Raw genomic sequence first — 16,070 nt, forward strand, 5'->3', positions numbered from 1 at the left:
GGGGGGGAGATTGGTCTGGTGTGGTATGAGGTTTGGTCTGGTGTGGTGTGAGGTTTGGTCTGGTGTGGTATGGTAGGGTAGGTATAAGGTTTGGTCTGGTGTGGTATGAGGTTTGGTCTGGTGTGGTATGAGGTTTGGTCTGGTGTGGTATGAGGTTTGGTCTGGTGTGGTGTGAGGTTTGGTCTGGTGTGGTATGGTAGGGTAAGGTATAAGGTTTGGTCTGGTGTGGTATGAGGTTTGGTCTGGTGTGGTATGAGGTTTGGTCTGGTGTGGTATGAGGTTTGGTCTGGTTTAGTCTGGTTTGGTATGAGGTTTGGTCTGGTGTGGTATGAGGTTTGGTTTGGTGTGGTATGAGGTTTGGTCTGGTGTGGTATGAGGTTTGGTCTGATGTGGGATGAGGTTTGGTCTGGTGTGGTATGAGTTGATAATGTCTGGGGAGTGGGCAGTGGAGTTGATGACATGTGTATGAGTGGAGTGGTCACTGGTCAACATACTGCCATGTAGGGCCTTTCCACATTCAATGGCTCCTGGTGTGGAGAATGGCTGTTTTTCTGACTGGGGAGTTAGCAGAAGGAGGAGGAGGAGGAGGAGGTGGAGAGAGGAGGATAAGGAGGAGGAGGAAGAGGAGGAGGTGTGAAGGCAGGGGAGTTCAGTCAGTTCACTGAGAATGTATTTTCTTTCATTGAGATTCAGATTGACATTCGGCAGAAAGTTTTCCTACCTGCTCTGTTTACTTCTAAGATCTCTTCTGGTGGTTCTTGTGGGGCCAGGGGCCATGTGTCGTCCTGCGTGCTGTGGTGAGGTGAGGTTACCTCCGACTTACAGTAATTGGGGGAGCCCAGAAGTGGGGCACGGGGGATATGCTTGTTCTTTTTCTTTGGTAACTTCTGCTTGGCCATCGCCAGGGAGTAATACATCCCAAAGTTATTGACAATAACAGGCACTGGCATGGCGATAGTCAGCACACCAGCCAGAGCACACAGCGCTCCCACCAGCATGCCAGACCATGTCTGAGGGTACATGTCTCCATAGCCAAGGGTTGTCATGGTCACCACCGCCCACCAGAATCCAATAGGAATGTTCTTGAAGTGTGTGTGCTCGCTGGCTCGGGGGTCATTGGGCTTGGCACCAATCCTTTCAGCATAGTAGATCATAGTGGCGAAGATGAGCACACCCAGGGCGAGGAAGATGATGAGGAGCAGGAACTCATTGGTGCTGGCTCGGAGTGTATGACCCAGGACACGCAGTCCCACAAAGTGCCTAGTCAGCTTAAAGATCCGGAGGATCCGGACAAAGCGTACCACACGTAGGAAACCCAGTACATCCTTAGCCGCCTTGGAAGAGAGCCCACTCAGCCCAACCTCCAGGTAGAAGGGCATGATGGCAATAAAGTCAATGATGTTGAGGGTGTTACGGAAAAACTCCAGCTTGCTCGGACAGAACGTCACTCGCATTATGAACTCAAATGTAAACCACAGCACACAGACCCCCTCAATATAGGTGAGGAAGACCACGGTCTCAGTCTCCTGGTAGACCCGCGTGCTGTTGTCCAGCGGGTCAATTTCCGTCCGGTTGATGATGGGGTTGAAGGCCTCGTGTGTCTCCAGGCAGAAGGTGGTGATGGAAACCAGGATGAAGAACAGGGAGGCGAAGGCTATCCACTGCAGGGGAGAGATGAGAGGGAGGGAGAGAAGGAGGGAGAGGGAAAGAGAGAGGGAGAGATTATAAGCGAGGGAGCTTAGAATACAAACGTGAAGGAACAGAGCACTAGAACTCCCCCACAGCTCTCTTCAGTTCTACAACATAAATCTAGGTCAGTACTCTTAACTGTGTGTCACTTGAAAGGGCGTGCACCTAAACTGTGGAGCTCCGGTAAGAGAGTTGCTAGTACTGTTGGAGCCTACACAGAGGAGGGGAGGGACAGAGGGGGACGTTATGTACTGTACGGGGGAAAGCTTGTTTCTGGGTCAGCTTTTGCGCCAGCACTTAAGGTATTTTTTCCGGGAGGGCACTGTGTTCACCATGGCATCTGGCCCAAACGATAACATGTGACGGTGCCACCTCATCAATTTTGAATGGTGCTTTAATGCATAGTCCTTAATGTATAGGCAGATATACACTGCTGCCCATAGATTAGGGATGACAGCAGTACTGCTGCTGCCAGAAGAGGCTGATGGGGTTGCATAACTCCACTTAACACCACTGGAATATTATAGCGATGCTCCAGAACTTTTGTATAATTTCAGCCAGTAGTTTTGAAAGTGGTGCTCGTGAGCCAAAACAGGTCCCAGTTTTTTGTGTACTACATCATCCAATTGTATACTACATCATCCAATTTGTGTGATATGTTACAAATCAAACTTGAACACTATGTTAAGAATTTGTTTTGCTTAAGATCCCGGCCTGTATCTTTAAAAAGGTCCAGGTCTGAGAGGAGGTAGGCACTGCCAGGCACATACACTACAACCACAGTACAGTAGTGATAGAGCCAGGGTCCTACCTGGACATGAAGGGCTTAGTGATTACATTATAGAAGAACAAATGACAATTAGGTTATTTTTCTAAGACGAGTGCACCTCAGTTATTTTTGTGCATGGTCCACAACTTCCAACATCCTTGACCTTCAACAAACTGAGTCAAAGCGATGTCAATATAAAATATAAATCAAATTGATCTTTTCAACTCCAAACAGGAATTTACGGTATAGTACAGGCACACCTTACAACCCTGATACTTACAATAACAACAACAACCTCTCAGGAGAATGGATTCATTGACAAAAGAAGCAAACTAGGGTGTTAACCTCCAGTGACCGTTGAGACGCTTGTATAATGGAAAAGGGCACAAAAAACCTATCCCAGTTAACACTTTACACTGAACCCTATGCAGTACCTTTTTCCAGTAGGTTTCATTCAGGGTAGTAAATGTACCTTGTGTCCCACTGATACAATCAGATACAGAATCAGAGACAGAAAAGACAATACAGACAGTCTGACTGACTCATTAAATTGAGAGAAATTCATTACTTTTAAAGAAACCTTGCTAGAGCGATTCACTCTGATATGGTCTACTGTTGTTGAAGGCTTTGCAAGCTGCAGGCTCTACTGCAATGTGTACTAATGAAACAGATAAAGGGTTACATTAGATATGCCACCTCCACCCGCCTAAGGCAGCAGAGGCCTGGAGATGACGGCACACAAGACTGGGAGAGTGATGTGTGAAAGACAAAAAAAACCACTGCGATGTCTTTCTTAGAAACACACATTCATTCACACTCACACTCTCATTCTCTGACACACATGCAACACACACTAGACATTGACAACAACAACCACAGCACAATAACAAGATAGAACATAATAACAATAACAACAAGATAGAACTGCTAAAGGGGGAGGAGTTGCAATCTACTGCAGAGATAGCCTGCAAAGTTCTGTCGTACTTTCCAGGTCTATGCCCAAACAGTTCGAGCTTCTAATTTAAAAAATGTATCTCTCCAGAAATAAGTCTCTCACTGTTGCCACCTGTTATAGAACCCCCTCAGCTCCCAGCTGTGCCATGGACACCATATGTGAATTGATTGCCCCCCATCTATCTTCAGAGTTCGTTCTGTTAGGTGACCTAAACTGGGATATGCTTAACACCCCGGCCGTCCTACAATCTAAGCTAGATGCCCTCAATCTCATACAAATCATCAAGGAACCAACCAGGTACAACCCTAAATCCATAAACATGGGCACCCTCATAGATTCTATCCTGACCAACTTGCCCTCCAAATACACCTCTGCTGTTTTCAATCAGGATCTCAGCGATCACTGCCTCACTGCCTGCATCCGTTATGGGTCTGCGGTCAAACGACACCCCTCACCATTGTTAAATGCTCCCTAAAACATTTCTGCGAGCAGGCCTTTCTAATCAACCTGGCCCGGGTATCCTGGAAAGATACTGACCTCATCCCGTCAGTTGAGGATGCCTGGTTGTTCTTTAAAAGTAATTTCCTCATCTTAAATAAACATGCCCCTTTCAAAAAATGTAGAACTAAGAACAGATATAGCCCTTGGATCACTCCAGACCTGACTGCCCTTGACCAGCACAAAAACATCCTGTGGCGCACTGCACTAACATCGAATAGTCCCCGCGATATGCAACTTTTCAGGAAGTCAGGAACCAATACACACAGTCAGTTTGGAAAGCAAAGGCTAGCTTTTTCAAACAGAAATTTGCATCCTGTAGCTCAAACTCCAAAAAGTTCTGGGACACTGTAAAGTCCATTGAGAATAAGAGCAAGCCTCCCCAGCTTCTCCTTTGTCCAAATCCACATAGCAGATGTTCTGAAAGAGCTGCAAAACCTGGACCTGTACAAATCAGCTGGGATAGACAATCTGGACCCTCTCTTTCTAAAATGATCCGCCGCCATTGTTGCAACCACTATTACTAGTCTGTTCAACCTCTCTTTCCTATCGTCCGAGATTCCTAAATATTGGAAAGCTGCCGCGGTCATCCCCCTCTTCAAAGGGGGAGACACTCCAGACAAACTGGGAGACACAAACAGGGAGAAACAAACCCAAACTTTTACAGGCCTATATCCATCCTTCCCTGCCTTTCTAAAGTCTTCGAATCCCAAGTTAACAAACAGATCACTGACCATTTCGAATCCCACTGTCACTTCTCTGCTGTGCAATCTGGTTTCCGAGCTGGTCATGGGTGCACCTCAGCCACGCTCAAGGTACTAAACGATATCATAACCGCCATCGATAAAAGACAGTACTGTGCAGCCTTCTTCATCGACCTGGCCAAGGCTTTCGAATCTGTCAATCACCACATTCTTATCGGCAGACTCAACAGCCTTGGTTTCTCAAATGACTCGCCTTGTTCACCAACTACTTCTCAGATAGAGTTCAGTGTGTCAAATCGGAGGGTCTGTTGTCCGGACGTCTGGCAGTCTCTATGGGGGTACCACAGGGTTCAATTCTCGGGCCGACTCTTTTCTCTGTATATATCAATGATGTCGCTCTTGCCTCTTGATGCGGGTGATTCCTTGATCCACCTCTATGCAGACGACACCATTCTGTATACATCTGGCCCTTCTTTGGACACTGTGTTAACTAACCTCCAAATGAGCTTCAATGCCATACAACTCTGCTTCCGTGGCCTCCAACTGCTCTTAAACGCTAGTAAAACTAAATGCATGCTCTTCAACCGATCGCTGCCTGCACCCGCCTGCCCGACTAGCATCACTACTCTGGACGGTTCTGACTTAGAATATGTGGACAACTACAAATACCAAGGTGATGGCTAGACTGTAAACTCTCCTTCCAGACTCATATTAAGCATCTCAAATCCAAAATTAAATCTAGAATCGGCTTCCTATTTCGCAACAAAGAATCCTTCAGTCACGCTGCCAAACATACCCTCATAAAACTGACTATCCTACCAATCCTCGACTTCGGCGATGTAATTTACGAAATAGCATCCAACACTCTACTCAGAAAACTGGATGCAGTCTATCACAGTGCCATCCGTTTTGTCACCAAAGCCCCATATACCACCCACCACTGCGACCTGTATGCTCTCGTCGGTTGGCCCTCGCTACATGTTTGGCGCCAGACCCACTGGCTCCAGGTCATCTATAAGTCTTTGCTAGGTTAAGCTTCACCTTATCTCAGCTCACTGGTCACCATAACAGCACCCACCCGTAGCACGCGCTCCAGCAGGTATATCTCACTGGTCATCCCCAAAGCCAACACCCACTTTGGCTGCCTTTCCTTCCAGTTCTATGCTGTCAATGACTGGAACGAATTGCAAAAATCGCTGAAATTGGAGACTTATATCTCCCTCACTAACTTTAAGCATCAGCTATCTGAGCAGCTTACCAATCGCTGCAGCTGTACATAGCCCATCTGTAAATAGCCCACCCATCTACCTACCTCATCCCCATATTGTTTTTATTTACTTTTTGCACTTTTGCACACCAGTATTTCTACTTGCACATTCATCATCTGCACATCTATCACTTCAGTGTTAATTTGCTAAATTGTAATTACTTCGCTACTATGGCCTATTTATTGCCTTACCTCCTTACACCATTTGCACACACTGTATATAGATTTTTCTGTTGTGTTATTGACTGTACTTTTGTTTATCCTATGTGTAACTCTGTGTTGTTTTTTGTCACACTGCTTTGCTTTATCTTGGCCAGGTCGCAGTTGTAAATGAGGACTTGTTCTCAACTAGCCTACCTGGTTAAATAAAATAAAAAACAATAACCATAACAGTCACTGCAGCAACAACAACCACAATAACACTTCATTCCACAAGTGTAAATGAAATTCAATTACTTTGTTTTCACACTGACTGTTGCCATCTGTCCTGTCCTCCACATAAAAATAACCTTCTGGTTGGGTTTCTGAAATGAAGACAGGTTGTGGTAAGGCCAGAAGGAAGAGAAGAGAGTGTTACTGTCCTTGTCACCACAACATTTTCTCTCACAAGCCCAGCAAAGGTGACAGACTTGCTTCCATTCTTTCACTGGTGTGAAAACAAATCAGCAGCATCCCTGCATGGGCTCAATTACCGAGACATGTCATTGGACTGATAATCAATTCTAACTGCTGTCAACTTCCTGTGCAGAATATCCAACATCTAAGTCCATGTGACATTGCTCTCAGAACATCCAACATTTTCTCCAACACGATCAACTATCTGTATCAATACAGCAACATCATTATTAATAATGTATGATATGCAGCTGTTAGAGGAAAACCTGGAACATTGGAAAAGTATCATATTGTTCACTAATGAAGGAACTTGAGCCGTTAACACAAATTCCATGAGTCCAATTGAACTCTCCAGAGAAAATAAATGAAAAAGCTATCTTAGAAAAAATGTTGAGTAACCTTTTCTTTATCTTTATTCCATGAATGCCTATAGACTGCTGGTACTGAACAGAGAAACTGTGCTGTAATATACAGTAGATACGGGAAACGATCACCACATCATTGAGGAACTTCTAGACAGAGTGGTATCATGGCATGTGCGTCATTTGTATCCTAAATGCATTCTCTAAAAGCTTTATCTTGAGACAAACTGCTAATCTCATATCATATTATACATTAAGCCAACATTAGAGCCACCCTTCCTCGTTCTTACCTCTGACCTGCAGCACAAGCAATGTTTGTGCATGCATGAATGTGTCTGAGCATGTGTGTGAAAGCATGTGCTTGTTAGCATGCATGGCTGTGTGTGTAAACATCGTCCAAGGCAGATTGTGATGTATTTGATCTGGTGTTCTCAACAGAACATGTATCAACAACATTTACAGAAAATGAATGAGTGAGTGTCTTACTATAAATGAGAGGCAAAGTGCATTATAACACACTCATGTGAATTACTGTATGTTGTCATGGTTTGGGTGTGGGGGTGTTTCCGTAATAGATGTGTGATTAGCTTGTTGAGTTGTGATAAATCAGTGTTACAGAAAGCCAGGAAGTCATTTGAATGAACCATTAGGGAGTCAAATTTCCACCACTGTAATAGGCAAGTGAAAATAACCCAAAAGACATAACGTACAGATGTATGATCTTAAGTTGAGCTAATTTGCTACAGTAGGAAGATAATCCTTCAGCAACAGGAAATTATAAATATTATGTGGATTATAATTAATGGACTTTTTTGTAGGGGTTGATACACTTTTTTCGTAAGGGAAAATCAAGTCTGAAATTTCAAAGTGGAAATGACAACCTTCAGAAATCTTCTTTAAACCTCAATTACACTACAAGTTTTAAATGTCCTGCATTGAGGGAAAGCTCTCCTGCAACAGGGGGATCAAATTAAGATCATTTAACTGTATTATTCCGGTTTGGAGCAAATAAGTTTTAGAAGTGCTGAACATGAGCCATTGTCCTGTTTGCATTACAGGTGAAGGAACCGCCTGCACACAGGACTACCTACCTACAATCCCACTCATACAGTACAATCCCACGCACAGAACTGACGCCGACCCAAACATAATGTCTATACTGCAGACTAACCAAAGCAAGCAAGCACTTGCACTACACCTATCAGCTCTATTTGAGAAGGTGGTTATTTTCCCCTTTGTGTCTGGGCTGGCAAGTCCTCACCCTTCAGTGGGAGGGATCCAAGGACAACGCTGAGTTTATAACTGAGAATGTAACCTTCCTCCAAGGAAACCAATCAGCAGGCCTTTCTGTCAGAACACATCACACACTCATCAGAGATGGTTATAGAAGCAATACCGTTGGGAAATAAACACCCAGCAGCTTCACTACCAAGCCTCTGCTACATGGAACTGAATTAACAACAACACCATTAAATAAGAAGCTTAATGGACAGAGATTAATAAAGATAGAAATGTGACCATAAGAAATACTGTATGTAAGTCTGAGTGTGACACTTGGCAGTGTGCTGTACCTGCTAGTTTAAGGACACAACCACTGAGCAGAATACTGCATGGATATTAACATTCAATATGGAATTAAATCAATTGTATTGAGCACAAAATATTTGGAGATATTTGGATTTTGCTGTGGGTTCTACTCTGCAAATTGTATTGGTCATATTCACATATTTAGCAGATGTTCTTGCAGGTGTAGCAGAATGCTTGTGTTCCTAGCTCCAACAGTGCAGTAATATCTAACAATACACAACAACATCGCAAGCATGTTGTTTGTTTGAGAGGATGCCTTGAGATAGTGAATACACAATGTAATTAAGTTAAAAGGCTGCAAAGTAGACTGTGCCACAGAAAGCGTGTACATGTCAAGTATATCAAATGCTTAATCAGGAAATGTTTGAAGTAAGTTACAGATGTAGGATCTTAATTTGATCACTGTTTTTTTTGCTGAAATGCAAACTTGTAGTGTTTTTGAGTATTAAAAAGGCTTCTAAAGTTTGGCATTTCAGACTTGATTTGCCCTAATGAAAAATGTATCAACCCCTACAAAAAAATCCACATAATAATTCACATTTCCTATAGCTGTAAGATTATTTTCCTGCTGTAGCAAACTGCCTCAAATTAAGATCCTATGTCTGTAGATGTTTCAGTCACAGTGCCATTGTAAGTGTAGAAGACAGCATTGAGTCAATGCTAAACAAAATAAAACTGCAACCAGACCCTTCTCTCCTACAACCTCTCCCACACTCTCCGTCTCTTTTAGACTCATGCCTCCTAGAGATGAAAGCATGTCACGTTCTCTTATGTAACGACCTTTCCCTCCATCCATCTGCCTTTCTCTGTGCTTACTGTATGCGTTTGTGACAATGTTTTTGCATTGCCTGTTTATGAGTGTGTATTACATGCAGTATGTGTAATTTTAGATAAATACTTTGTATATATAGTGTATTTGTTTCATGTAAAGTGTGTTTGTTTGAGTTTGTTCCTAAATGTTATTAGGCATGCATCTGCATGAGAGAGAAGAGAGAAAAAGTGTGAGGTGCTCTAAGGCTCAGTTGGTAGAGCATAGCACTCACAATGCCAGGGTTGTGGGTTTGATTCCCACGGGGGACCAGTATGAACAAATATGAAACTGAATGCACTCACTACTGTAAGTCGTTCTGGATAAGAGTGTCTGCAAAATATGTCAAAATAGAACCCTGGGGACCTTTTCACATGTTGATGAGGAGGGTGGATAATGTTGTTTTCTGTGAATCAATGACTGTCTCCGTGGGGTTAAAAAAAATCCTGTAATATTTACAGTAACATACTGTACCATGTTCTTCAGTAACTTACAGGTAACTGGCTGCCAGTAAATTATCTTAAAAACAACATGCATTATTTTTACCGTGTAGGGATCAAGTTACAAGCCTTGCCTAATAATTGTCCATCTACATTTACGTCATTTTAGCAGACGCTCTACGTTTTAGTACATGAGATGCTTAGCCTTTGTGTGAACTCCCTTGCAGTTCTAGAAAGGCCTTGACTGACAGTTTAAAAGCAGTGTCAATAAATAGAGACATTCCAATGTAACTACCGACAACATAAACAGCTAAGACCTCATCCACAGTTGGCTCAACCCCTCCTGTATCATCCATCCTGTATGTGTTTTGTTTTTGCTATATCGATGTGAATATTGATGTGAATATTGATGTGAGTATTGATGTGTTTGATGTGTATTGATGTGTATACAGGGCTCATCTGTGAAAGAGACTTTGGTCTCAGCATGACTCCCTGTTAACTACAATAAAGGTAATAAAAAACATTTTAATCAGCAGCTAATATCATAAGTGGCTTTCATTGATAAAAAATGATATTATATCGCCAATGAATGAAACTAATGCTATACAGGCAGTCAAGTCCAGAAACAAAATTCATATAACATACACATTTAGTGACAAGGTCATGCAAATGTAAAAAATACTATATTGGTTTTCTCTCCAACAAATCAACAAATAGCCTACATCAGATCCTTTATACTGTAAAATGGAAGTCATATTGAACTGATGGATTGAACATTTCTTTGGAAGACATTTGTTAGCACAGTAACAGCCCTTGGTAACCATAGTATGCTTGCAAGGTTGAAATGCTTGCTGGCTGTTTTTAGTATTAGGTTGTAATTAGATTACCCTGTCAGAGTATGATCTGAGAGTGCCAGTAGAGACAGTAGAGACAGTAGAGATTGAACATGTGCTGCTGAAGCTGTATGATGCCTCAGAATGCTGAGTTAGCTCAGAGCTCCACAACCACCTCCCTCCCTGCTCCACTCAACTACTGCAGTCTCTGGTGGGAGATAAAACATGAAAAGGTTATTGCTATGAAACTATTGCTACTGTGCACATCGAAGAGAGAGAATGCATATGTAGCATTTACAGCACTATAATGAACTTTACAAATCCATTCATACACAAACCACAACAGATTGGGTCATCTGAAACTATAGGAAGAAGAAGAATGAGAAATTGCACATCTTGACTATATCTTCTTCAAGCCAGCCATATTTAAATATCAAAGGCAAAGCCTTTACTAAAACCGTCTATCAATTAGTTTGGCTCTAAGTTATCTAAAACACTTCAAATAACGTGACTTGATAGTGCCAACACATAATGTGGCTCTGTTCCAACTGTTCCAATGCCTTGCTTTTGGTAAATTACTCACATCGACTATGAAAGCCTCTATTTTGATGAGAGGACAGAAATGATAGAGAATGATTCTTGAATTATGTATACTAACTTAGCTCAAGAACCCTTATGATTACTGAGACTCAAGCACCGAGGTGTAACATACTGTAACATGAATGACAATATATGTAGGCAGATAAACACCAAGGTAAATGATGAGATACTGAAGGACTCAGACACTTGGCTGAAGTGGTTGGGATAGCAATAAGTGAGCATTATAAGGAAGCCGTGCATCATCATGCTATCCCATGGCCTGGGTTTAACGCCTGCTCTCTCTGATAATGTACTCACCCAGCAACAGACACACAAAACATTTGCCTAGGGCATGTGTGTCAGTGGTCCCCGTTCTCAGTGCCAGTGTGCCATTCCTCATCATCACTGCTGCCCACACCACTCACACAAAACACTTACATTTTAGTAATTTTGCTGAAGCTCTTATCCAGAGCGACTTACAGTTAGTGCATTCATCTTAAGATAGTCATAGTAAGTAGATTTTTCCTCAATAAAGTAGCTAACAGCAAAGTCAGAGCTAGTAAGAGGGGAAAATCAAGTGCAAGAGTTAGATCACAAAATCCTTTTCTATTTTTTAAATGGGGCGAGGTGATGGGGGGGTGCTGTGGGATTATTTAAGACACTCTTTGAAGAAGTAGGTTTTTAGATGTTTTTGGAAGATGGGCCGGGACTATGCTGTCCTAGCTTCAGGGGGAAGCTGGTTACACCATTGGTGTGCCAGAACAGAGAAGCGCTTGGACTGAGATGAGCGGGAGCTGCCCTCCCGTAGGGGTAGGAGGGCCAAGAGCCCTGATGTGGCAGAACGGAGTGCTCGGGTTGTGGTGTAGGGTTTGAGCACAGCCGGAAGGAAGGGAAGGGCAGTTCCTCTTGCTGCTCTGTAGGCAAGTACCATGGTCTTCTAGTGTATACGAGCTTTGACTGGAAGCCAGTAGAGTGTGCGGAGGAGTAGGGTGACATTGGATAACTTGGGAAGGTTGAAAACCTGGCGGGCTGCAGTGTTCTGGATAAGTTGTAGGGGTTTGATGGCACATCAGGGAGCCCATCCAACATTGAGTTGCAATAGTCCAGATGGGAGATGACAAGTGCCTGGATTAGGACCTGTGCCCGCTTCCTGTCTGAGGTAGGCTCGTACTCTACGGATGTTGTAAAGTAGGAACCTGCAGGAGCGAGTCACTGCTTTGATGTTTGCAGAGAACAACAGGTTGTTGTCCAGGGTCACGTCATGGCTCTTTGCACTCTGGGAGGGAGACACCGTGGAGTTGTGAACCGTGATGGAGAGGTCTTGGAGCAAACAGGCCTATATCCATCAGTAATCACCTTGGCCACACATACCAATAGCAAGTGACTACGTACAGTAGGTGTGTGTTATTGTCCACAAACATGCCCTGTGATATTGTTGTGGGAGTTGCATCCTGCTGTACAGTATACTGTGTGGCTATCTTGGTTATTTCATATTTAAGTCACACACACACTTAATATAAATACACTTATGAACATGTGAGTAAACATCAGATGAATCTGAGGGAATTCTGACATAATAAGCCTAATGTCAGATAAAAACATGACGAGCCGTTGAAAAGCCTCTAGTCACATTGTTGACAGCGTTCTGAGGATATCCCTGCTTCCCTCAGTGAAGCCTTACTTCCCTCCTCGTCCATAATCATGCTGTCACCCTGCCTGCTGTCCCTAATGTCTCTGTCCATTTCTGGTCCACCAATTAGCACGGAGCAAGAAACACATTCACTTTGACTTAACATTCAAATGAAAAACAATCTCAATCAAAACAGCTAAATCACTGTAGTTTTAATCTATTTTCTTTTCATTGAGACTAAGCTATTGAAAGACATGTATTTCATTCAATAATCATAGTGATATTTGAGAGCCACACATGAGTGTTTTCTGTGAAAACTGGGTTGCCCTTAAGTAGGTCAAGTATGTCAACAGGGAGGGCTCAACATTTAAAAAACAGTCTTATATGGGTTATATCTTCAGTGGGATAAATCTGAGTGACACCCCCATGTCAGATGGTATGGTCTGGCTGAGGTAATGGCTATGCCAGCATGTATAGCTAACGGACAAAAGTGATGAATAAACTGAATAAACACTCCCTCACCATGCCAGACCATTCAGGCCGAAACTGGAAAGACAGAAAATCTTGTGGTTTTGCAGGTCATGAAGATCAAATCGTTTTGGTGTTTAGGATTTGTCAGATGACTGTTGGGTGTATGTTCAGAGTAAAGGTTGTTGGAGCCAGTGTTATCTTGTAGATGAAGGCAGAACAAGTGAGTCTAACTTTCATCTCTGTTTGGCAGTGTAATGGTGGCGTGAGAGGCCTGTATTCTGACTCTATATTTGCACCAGTTTGAGTGCTTTTAGCATTCCTCTCTGCATGGGATATTAATTATACAGGAGCACAGGGACGAACCCCACTGCTTTTTAAGGGGTGTCCTGCTCCACTTCTTTTGGGAGCAAGAGCTGCGTTAGATATCTCAGTGACCAGCTTTTGATTGGTTTGTGCATTTCCCTATTGGAGTTGGACTGTGTCGATGTGTATCATGCACATGCTCACCTACATGTGCATGATGTGTGTTCATACAGTTACAAATGTGAACCTCAATGTACTACAGCATGCCACATGGTAGACTAAGAGCTGGTGTTGTTTGATAAAACAATATGTCCATCTATCTCGGCCCCAGCCCTCCAGACGAGCCGGTCTCCGTGTGGATCTCCTTAAAACCTAGATGACTTCCGGTTCAAATGCGGCAAGGTTAGCCATGCAGCATGTCTCTTGTGTAATAGGATGCCTCCCTCACTCTCTCCATTAATTACCAGGGTCTGTGCCCAACTCTGCTTCTGCGGCCTAATTAACGCTAATCGTTCCAGCCCCCAAAGGAGCAACCAGCCTTGCTATGTTCAGTTCAGCCTGGATCTGTTACTCACTCTGTGAGGTTAGAAGCTGCCGTCCCAGCCACACTGTCTCTCTAGGGTGATTACGTAGACGTATAGATACTTTCCATGTAGGTGCACTTTTCTCATTCATTTTAAGTAGACTGGATCTCATTCTAAACTCAAGAGCTGTTGAGCTGAATATCAGGAGTGAGTCAAAGAACTACACTTCCCAGAGTGCACCAGCAGCAGCAAACCGGCTGCTTGTCACCTGATCAATCATTTTCACTGATTTGGAGCACCTGTGAAGGCATGAATGGCGTCAGTCATTCAGAAGAACAAACTTCAGAGGGAAAACTCCAAGTTCACTCACAGGTTCAGTCCAAAGACGCCAATGGTAAAAGGCTTAAATGGTTAATTCATCTTAGTTATTTAGAATGTTATTTAAATGTTTAAACTAATTTAAGTTCATTAAAATGTTTAATTAACATGGTAACTTTTTGTTCTGTCTTTAAAGGTTTACAACCTAATTTACTGGCTAATTTACTGGCTAATTTACTGGCTAAATTACTGGACAGACCAATCAACAAACTAAAAATGAAAAAGATTGAGTCGGAAAATTGAGTTGTCCCTGTGTCCTTTGGATGGTGAACAAGAGGAGGACTTGACAGTTGTAAACCACGCGGAGCGGCCTGGCCCTGAGGATAAACGGATTCAGATCCAGAAATAAGCTGTTGACGCAGAGGAAGTCAAGATGGCGGAAGATGTCCTGGGGAAGTCGGTCCAGCAGCTCAAAAAGGAGAGGACCACTGCAAAAAGCAGCTTCACCAGACAAGCCAACTTCATTTCAAGAGGAGCAAGCAGCATGCTTCAAGTGGAGTTAAAGGAGGAATTCGCTAAGCTTTCAGATTGTTTCAGAAAGATGCTCGATGCCAACGATGACTACAGGATTGGACTGGAGGCTGACATGACTGAGGATGAGGAACCAGGTCTTAATGAACAGCAAGAGGCTGACATTGATAGATCTGTAAATGAAGGTGAAACAAAGTTGGCGGAAATAAGAGACATTGTTCAAACAAACCTGTGGTCGAGGTATGGAAGGAGTGAACTTCTTGTGGCAATCCTGGAAGCAGAAAAAGCCAATGATAAAGCGGCTTATGTACCAGTGGAAAGTGCCAATTTAGAGGGCTATGAAGTGCACCTCGCTCTCTTGGACAAGAGGATAAAAGAGGCCATCTCAGCAATGTCATCATGGGAGCGATGGATCCCTGTAGAATTAACCTGTTAGGGCTAGGGGGCAGTATTGACACGGCTGGATAAAAAACATACCCGATTTAATCTGGTTACCACTCCTACCCAGTAACTAGAATATGCATATACTTATTACATATGGATAGAAAACACCCTAAAGTTTCTAAAACTGTTTGAATGGTGTCTGTGAGTATAACAGAACTCAAATGGCAGGTCAAAACCTGAGAGATTCCTTTACAGGAAGTGGCCTGTCTGACCATTTCTTCAACTTCTTTTCCATCTCTATCTTTTACTAAGGATCTCTGCTCTAACGTGACACTTCCCACGTCTTCCATAGGCGCTCAGAGCCCGGGAAAAAACAGAATGTCGTCATTCCAGCCCCAGGCTGAAACACATTATCACCTTTCTCAAGTGGCTGATCAAGGGACTCTGGGCTTATGCGCGTGGCCCGACCGCCCCCGCCTTTGTGATTTTTTTCCTCTGTTTGCCGAAAAGGAGATTCCCTGTCGGAATATTATCGCTTTTCTACGAGAAAAATGGCGTAAAAATTGATTTTAAACAGCGGTTGACATGCTTCAAAGTACGGTAATGGAATATTTAGAATTTTATTGTCACGAATTGCGCCATGCGCGCGACACTTCTTTACCATTTCGGATAGTGTCTGGAACGCACGAACAAAACGCCGCTATTCGGATATAACGATGGATTATTTTGGACCAAACCAACATTTGTTATTGAAGTAGCAGTCCTGGGTGTGCATTCTGACGAAGACAACAAAAGGTAATCAA

The 16,070-nt window shown here is 43.2% G+C and overlaps 1 protein-coding gene across 2 annotated transcripts in view; it reads right to left on the minus strand.

Moving 5' to 3' along the window:
- The window catches only part of LOC106562313 (voltage-gated potassium channel KCNC1), a 47,054-nt gene that overhangs the window by 17,439 nt on the left and 13,545 nt on the right, over positions 1 to 16,070 (minus strand). For both annotated transcript variants that reach the window (XM_045689224.2, XM_045689223.2), the window contains exon 2: positions 722 to 1,661. In XM_045689224.2, coding sequence (XP_045545180.1) covers positions 722 to 1,661 — 940 coding nt within the window. The remainder of the gene's footprint in view (positions 1 to 721; positions 1,662 to 16,070) is intronic.

Source organism: Salmo salar, chromosome 11, assembly GCF_965601325.2.
Source record: "Salmo salar chromosome 11, fSalSal1, whole genome shotgun sequence".
Lineage (NCBI taxonomy): Eukaryota > Metazoa > Chordata > Actinopteri > Salmoniformes > Salmonidae > Salmo > Salmo salar.